At 38.1% G+C, this 8,327-nt stretch overlaps 1 protein-coding gene across 1 annotated transcript in view; it reads left to right on the top strand.

Annotated features, from left to right (window-relative positions):
- The window catches only part of CNGA1 (cyclic nucleotide gated channel subunit alpha 1), a 30,602-nt gene extending 24,186 nt beyond the window's left edge, over nucleotides 1–6,416 (top strand). Inside the window, exons 5-9 of the mRNA XM_059924108.1 lie at nucleotides 863–904; nucleotides 992–1,102; nucleotides 2,379–2,486; nucleotides 3,263–3,369; nucleotides 5,002–6,416. Coding sequence (XP_059780091.1) covers nucleotides 863–904; nucleotides 992–1,102; nucleotides 2,379–2,486; nucleotides 3,263–3,369; nucleotides 5,002–6,416 — 1,783 coding nt within the window. The remainder of the gene's footprint in view (nucleotides 1–862; nucleotides 905–991; nucleotides 1,103–2,378; nucleotides 2,487–3,262; nucleotides 3,370–5,001) is intronic.
- The last annotated feature ends 1,911 nt before the right edge of the window (nucleotides 6,417–8,327 follow it).

Below are 8,327 nucleotides of genomic sequence, written 5' to 3' on the forward strand. Positions count from 1 at the left end.
TTCATTTGTATATTTGCACCTGAAAATTTCCCCCCCTTTAACATCCTTTCTCTTCTTCTTAACCTCTCCAACTCTTACCCATACTCTGAGGCCTCAGTTTAGACCTACTTCCCTTTAACAGCCTTCTCTGACTATCCCAGTGGTAACGAGATGCCTGATCATTCATGTCTGAATAATACATTTTCCCAAGATATCTGAGCCAACAATGACAGCCTACTATGACCTTAGCTCTGTCTGACTCCAGAATCCATTCTTCTGCTGATAGAGAAAACCAACTGCAGAAAGAGACCACTAATCCCATATTCTCCACTCAAGAAGAAATTGTATATAGAAGGTGATCTCAAATCTGGTGAATGATTCTACGAATTAGGATTCTACTCTGTTACCACAGAGCTTTTTGTCTGCTCATAAAACATTGCTTCAGCCAGGATTACCCCTCTAAAGAAAATTGATGGCATTTTCTTGAAATTCTCAAAACTCTTGTTCAAGCATAAATACAAGTGACATCAAGAAGCTTAAATTTTAAATACCCATTTTTTGGATATACATTGAGACTTTGAAAGTACACTCTTGGGGGCTCTTGTTTCTTAAATTTCCCTCCCTGGGTTTATGCCTTTATCCATATCCATTTTCTCCAGTTTTCCACATGCACTAATTCCCAGGAATTTTATTTGTTTATTATCTGGGTGCCTGTCTATTTTTTGTTGAACCCGCCATTAGGAGATCAGATTTCTGGTCTCTGAGCACAAGGGCAGGTCTTTGAACACAAAGCCCAGAATTCTTACCCAGTGGAGAGGAAGGTAAACAAGAATGGAGGTCAGAATGTAATTTGATTATGTGATATATTGGTTTTTTTCTATAGAGAACCAAAAGAAAAAAAGAAAAAGAAAAAAGAAAAGAAGCGGTAAGTAAGACTTTGGCATGAATGACTCCACATTTTTCTATCCATAACATTTTTGTATTTTACCAACTACATCTCTCACTTCTTCAGCAAGCCAGATGATAAAAATCAAAATAAAAAGGACCCAGAAAAGGAAAAGAAGAAAGAAAAGGACAAAGACAAGAAAAAAAAAGAGGAGAAAGGCAAAGAAAAGAAAGAAGAGTAAGTATTTTTACTGGCATTGAAATTAGGAATAAATTTGTGATGGATTTAGGATGCAGGGATAATTTCCCACAAGTTTATAGTAAAGAGGCCTGGTGTAAAGACTAAATAAATTCTTATCAAATGTGAATTTAATTTTTTTCAAATTTCCTTAAAATTAGCAATGGTAGCCTTAGTTTTCTCATCAAGAATTTTCAGCATCATGGTTAATTTCCTTCCTTAAGCACTGGTGAAGATAAACTTACCACTGGGACAGATTTAGGATCCAAAGAAAATTGGGTTTCTAGTATCTTACCATCAATATTTTTAGTTGAAATAAAAATTTAATAATTTCATTAACATTTTTGAGTCATAAATACTGTACGGCAAATAATCCAAAGTAAAGTAGTCTCATTGCAAAAGCCATGCCTAATTTTGAGAGCAGTATAAATGCTGTCAAAACATCAGCTATTTGAAAGAAACTTTTTAAAACATTTGAGAGTTAGAGTTTCACAAGGATAAGGCTGAGTGATATTTTCAGAGCTAACTTTTTTCTTTTTATTAAAGAAAATATTGTCTTCTAAACTTACTCAAAGAAAACTCTTTACCAGATGATGGTTTACTTATTTGTGCCTGTTAGAAATGTGTTGACATTGTATAAAAGAAAAAAATCCTTAAAAATATAAATTTGATACCAGAAAGTTTTAAAAAATGTCCCTTTGATCATATAGTTCCTTCCTTCCTTCTTTCTTTTGCCCTCTATTGCCTCTCAATTCCTCATACACACTTAAGAACAAGCACTTTTTATTAGATTGTGTTATATTCTTCTCTCCATACAGATGAGAAAGAAGCCATGAGTTCCCCCTCACAGTGTGGTCCCCAATTGTTTTGTTACCTGGTAGGGGGAGTGGTAAAATCATCATTGTCCCACCAACCATTGCCTACCAAAGGGGTCTGTGGAATATCCAGAGTTCGGCATGATCTATGCCATTGTTCTCTCTCAGTAGCTGGAGTGATAGAAGTGTCTGCAGCATCACAGTAAAACAAGGGCTTTAATAAAAGTCTAAAGTATGGTTTAATGTAAGACTAGTAATTTAACTATCTATCCACCCCTCCCTAACCAGTTTCTTATGACTAATGCACTTATACCAAGCTAGTCTTCCCACTGTGGAGTGAGCTTCTTCAGCTTATTTCTAATTCATCAATTGTAGGTGATGGGCATAACCATATTTGATATTTGAAATAAAAATATTCTTGTTCCTTGGTAACCTTCCCCTTTATTTCTAATTGCTGCTAGGGAGAAGAAGAAAGTCGTGGTTATTGATCCCTCGGGAAACACATATTACAACTGGCTGTTTTGCATCACCTTACCTGTCATGTACAACTGGACCATGATTATTGCAAGGTGTCTATATATTTTTGTGGATCTCAAACCACTTCTAGGTTCCAAGTTAACTGACTTAACAGTTTGGCATAGAGCTCTTTAGGACATACCTCCTTTCTCCACCACAGGTTGTGAAGAGAGGTTACATCATTCTCAATGTGTTTTCCTAAGAGCAAGAGTAGGTGCTTTGGTTCCCAATATCCTTGGAAATCCAGTACTGGGATGGGGGTGGGGTGGGGATACTTTTAAACTTTTGATTGCTCAATCATTTAATTAGAACTTTGGGAGAAACTTTTTATTTTCTTTGGCCTGCAAGAAAAAAATTTTGCCAAGACTGGAAAAAGATCAAGGATCTAGGTTTTATAGAGCAAGATGTGTTTCCCAAGGGATATCTATGGTTCCTTGTCTTTTAGACAGTAAATATCTCAGCCATCCAGGACCAAGCATGATTTCCCAAGGCATTTTGGGTACAAATAGTCAACATGAACCTGGATATCAATGTGTATCACCCAAAAATACTTTGACGTTAGCTTGAAGTCATTTATTCTCATTTGATGTTTTCACAAAGCTGACTAGCATAATGGAAAGAATGTTGAAATTCAGAAGTGTGAGAAAACTAAATCCAACCCTCAGATTTGGGAATAGATTTGGGAAAGCCATGGTTGATTAAATGGACTCCAAGGACCCCTCCTAGCCTTAGTGTGTTATACTTCTCATTGTGATAAAAATTATACAAAGAGGACTTTTACTTAAACTGGTCGCATTTCATTTTATTTATACAAGTTTTTCTTTTACAGAGCATGTTTTGATGAACTTCAGTCTGATTACCTAGAATATTGGCTCATTCTTGATTACTTATCAGATATAATCTATCTTCTCGATATGTTTGTACGAACAAGGACAGGTAAATATGTTCAGTTTTGGATATTTTGCAATTTCATGCTTTTATCTCTATGTATAACTTGAAATTTCTTAATTCAAGTATTCTTCAAAAAAAAAAAAGACTCACAAAAATTTGTTTTAGAGGAAAAGGCACTCTTGAAAGCAAGAGTACCATATACCCACCCACAGGCTTAGGCCACTCCAGCTGATTCAGAAGGATGTTACTAGGCAACCTTCTGGATGTGGATTGATGGCTTTCCTCCATTTTTCTGTTCACTGGGTTTATACCAGGAGAGAAGAATAGAGAGAACAGAAATATTCTGCCAGTTCTGTTGAGAAAGGGTAATTGCTACCTAACAGAGATACCTTGAAGAGGCATGGGGGAAAATGTCATTGTACTCAGCAGAGCTGTACTAGAAATTTTATAAGAAACAGGATGTACATCCTTAATTCAACTTTGTGGTCCATGGTGAGGCATTATTGACCAATAATCTGGGCAGGATCTGATAGCTTCCGATTTAAGTATTCTTGTTAAGTAGGTATAAGCTCATTTTCTGTACTACCACATGCAAAGGTAACCTGTGTATGCAGAGTATCACTTTTAAGAATCATTATGTAAAATAAAGACATTATCTAATATCAGTGCACTGGAGCAATGCTTCAGTTCAGTCCTATGCACAGCTCTGGTAACCAGGATAGGAAGAGAAACAAATTTTTCCCTAGTGAAATATATCACGGTACTGAAATTCTGGGTTTAACACACAAGGTGCACGGTAGCAGCTTAGGAGAAAGGAAAATCCCAGATGTCTAAGGAAGCCTGGGAGGGGCAAGAAAGAGATATGAAAGTGAAGCCTCAAAGGACATATGCTGGGCTTCCCTGGTGGCGCAGTGGTTGAGAATCTGCCTGCCAATGCGGGGGACACGGGTTCGGGCCCTGGTCTGGGAAGATCCCACATGCCGCGGAGCAACTGGGCCCGTGAGCCACAACTGCTGAGCCTGAGCGTCTGGAGCCTCTGCTCCGCAACAAGAGAGGCCGCGATAGTGACAGGCCCGCGCACCGCGATGAAGAGTGGCCCCCGCTCGCCGCAACTGGAGAAAGCCCTCACACGGAAACGAAGACCCAACACAGCCAAAAATAAACATAATAAATAAATAATAAAAAAAAAAAAAAAAAAAAAAAAGGACATATGCTTCACATTGAAGGGGCAAGGCAAGAATATGCACGAGAGTCAAACAGCAAGGAGGTACCTAAGCTTCAAGGGTGGGGCCGGGATTCTGACAAAAGAGTGGCATGAAGAATTAAGCACAGTGTTAGAAAAAGAAAACTTTCCAAGAACACTGTTCATAAAAGGCATAGCTTTACCTGGGCAAGATGCTGAATCTAGAGAGATCTGTATATATACCTTGTATATATACATTGCATATAATCTCTCACTTCTGTACTTACAAAGCTTTACTTTTTATTTCTGCAAAAGAACATTTTCCACAGCCATATGTTGATCAGTACTCATATCTTATTACCTTGCTAAAAGCATATTTATTGGAATGAACTCTTGTTTTGAACTCAATGAAGTTTGTTGAGAGTTACTTTAGAAAAATTAACAGTGGCATAAAAAGGAAAAAACATTACTTTTTTTTTTTTTTTCTATTTTAGGTTACCTAGAACAAGGACTACTGGTGAAGGAAGAGCTTAAACTCATAGAGAAATATAAATCAAACTTTCAATTTAAACTTGATGTTGTATCAGTGATACCAACTGATCTGCTGTATTTTAATCTGGGCTGGAACTATCCGGAAATTAGATTAAACAGACTGTTCAGGATCTCTCGAATGTTTGAGTTCTTCCAGAGAACGGAAACAAGGACAAACTACCCAAACATCTTCAGGATTTCTAACCTTGTGATGTATATTGTCCTCATCATCCATTGGAATGCGTGTGTGTACTTCTCTATTTCCAAAGCTGTTGGATTTGGAAATGATACGTGGGTCTATCCTGATGTTAATGATCCTGAATTTGGCCGTTTGGCTAGAAAATATGTATACAGCCTTTATTGGTCTACACTGACTTTGACCACCATTGGTGAAACACCACCTCCTGTGAGGGATTCTGAGTATGTCTTTGTGGTGGCTGATTTCCTAATTGGAGTGTTAATTTTTGCCACCATTGTTGGTAACATAGGTTCTATGATTTCCAACATGAATGCAGCCAGAGCAGAATTTCAAGGAAGAATTGATGCGATCAAGCAATACATGCATTTTCGAAATGTAAGCAAAGATATGGAAAAGAGAGTTATTAAATGGTTTGACTATCTGTGGACCAACAAAAAAACAGTGGATGAGAGAGAAGTCTTGAAGTATCTGCCTGATAAACTAAGAGCAGAGATTGCCATCAATGTTCACTTAGACACGTTAAAAAAGGTGCGCATTTTTGCCGACTGTGAAGCTGGTCTGTTGGTGGAGTTGGTCTTGAAATTACAACCCCAAGTCTACAGTCCTGGAGATTATATTTGCAAGAAAGGGGATATTGGACGAGAGATGTACATCATCAAGGAAGGCAAACTCGCCGTGGTGGCAGATGATGGAATCACTCAGTTTGTAGTATTGAGTGATGGCAGCTACTTTGGTGAGATCAGCATCCTTAACATTAAAGGCAGCAAAGCTGGCAATCGAAGAACGGCCAACATTAAAAGTATTGGCTACTCAGATCTGTTCTGTCTCTCAAAAGATGACCTCATGGAAGCTCTAACTGAGTACCCAGATGCCAAATGTATGCTAGAAGAGAAAGGGAAGCAAATCTTGATGAAAGATGGTCTACTGGACATAAACATTGCAAATGCTGGAAGTGATCCTAAAGATCTCGAAGAGAAGGTCACTCGAATGGAGGGGTCAGTAGACCTCCTGCAAACAAAGTTTGCTCGGATCCTGGCTGAGTATGAGTCAATGCAGCAGAAACTGAAGCAAAGACTAACCAAGGTTGAGAAATTTCTGAAACCACTTATTGACACAGAATTTTCAGCTATTGAAGTATCTGGAGCTGAAAGTGGGCCCACAGACTCTACACAGGACTGAAAAGCTGGTTATTCATAAGGACATGCCTCGGGATCCTTTTGGTGATGTGATGATGGCACCTGTAAGTTGAAAGAAGAGAATGATTCAGCTGGGAATTTTTCCATAAGGAAAACGTGCTTTCGTGCAGGGCACAAGGCCGTACACTCACTTGTGAGGTACTGTGGCTAAAGAATCATCACACTTAGAATTTTTCACAATGGATAATGTGCAAAGATATAAACCAATTAACTTATCAATATTTATATCTTCTGATTTTTTCACATATGCTTCTTTTATGTAATACTCTTTATAAAAGTGAACAAGTATCCCTCACTTTCAGGCAATTTATATTGTTGAGGAGCAACTGGGAATTACCGTGTACATCATGTTCAGGATACCATTTAAAAAGAATTAGAATGCAATAAAGTAAAATAAAACCTAAAGCTGTAGTGGATATTATTTATTTGATAATTTAGTAGAGAGTTTAGGATATTTTAGAGCTTCTGGGGCATTTTAGGGACCTTACTCATTTTACTCTAGGGCTTGGGAAGAATGGTTGAGAAAAACTTCTTACTGATAAAAGCATGACAAATTATATATATATATATTTATGAAATTGAAAATCATAAGATGTTATAGGAATCTTTTATAATAAAATTTTTAAAATTATCTGATTATTAAGGCCTGACAGCAGTGGCTACTATCTTCTTTCTCTGACTGACCAGCAATAAGAAAAAGAGATAAAGGTAATACTCTTACTGGGTGATGAACAAAGGAAATTGTTGTTAGAAAAGGAGACCGGAAAGTTCTATGGTCCAGCATGGGCATCATGAGAGCTTCTTAGAAATTCAGAATCTCAGGCCCTACCCAAGACCTGCTGTATCAGAATCTGAATTTTAGCAAACCCCTAGGTAATTCATACATTAAAGCTTGAGAAGCACTTAGCTAGAGAACCAGGAAGGAGTTAATGGGAGGATGGTTCTAGAAAAGAGAAGGGAACTATATGACAAGTGTGTGCTCATGGAAGACATTGCTAATCAATTATACAACTCTACTGCTAAACCCAGATGTGGCTCAATAAATTCTTAACACAGATCACTGGAATTGATATCAGATTTCTATACGTGCCTGTAATAATATGACTTAACACGGCTTCTTGTTAATTTGACATTTCAGATATCTATGTGAACCTCAATCAGTGCATGCCAATGGTAGAATTTATCCTACTCTACCAATAGAATATTTATTGAATTATACATTGTCTTTGCAGCCTTACTTTTCCCTTCTACATTTTACCCGTCTCTTTTATATCGGCAGGCAAGTGCTTCTTCACTACAGAGGAAGTGGCTAGTCCTGGAGTGGGTGGATCGTTAAGTAATATATAATATGGTTTCTGCCTGAAACAAGTGCTCCTTTTCCTCTCTTTTCTTTCTTATTCTTATTCCTTCTCCTCCATCTGCATTTTATTCTTTTCTTTGTGTTCTTTCTTGCCTGTTATATAAACCTCTAAGACACTGTAAAAAGCCTTGCTGGCTCCTCATAGCAGGCGGATTCAGTAAGATAGGAGTGAGTGAGGGTTACACACCTGGCTCACGGCTGGCTCCCAAAGTAGAAGCGGCCCCAGTCACAGCATCCAGGTGGGGGGGATTTTGAATCTGACCTGGGCTAGAGACATATCCAAGAGTTCTGATTTGATGACCTCTGATCCAGAGCTCTGTGAACTTACATCAGATAGGTAGCAGATTCTTGGTTCAAAGGCTTGGGCTAAGGAGGGTTTAGCCAATTCCTTTTTCATGACTCTTCCAGGTAGAGGCTCTGACAGGTGGTGGTGAAAGCTCCAGTTTTAGACACTTGGAGTGCAAAGCAGAGGTTCACAGCTGGGCTTTGGCTTCATGAGGGGATTTAAAAAAAAAGACAGGGAACATGCGGCTT

The sequence above is a fragment of the Balaenoptera ricei genome, chromosome 5, assembly GCF_028023285.1.
Source record: "Balaenoptera ricei isolate mBalRic1 chromosome 5, mBalRic1.hap2, whole genome shotgun sequence".
In the NCBI taxonomy this organism is placed as follows: Eukaryota; Metazoa; Chordata; class Mammalia; order Artiodactyla; family Balaenopteridae; genus Balaenoptera; species Balaenoptera ricei.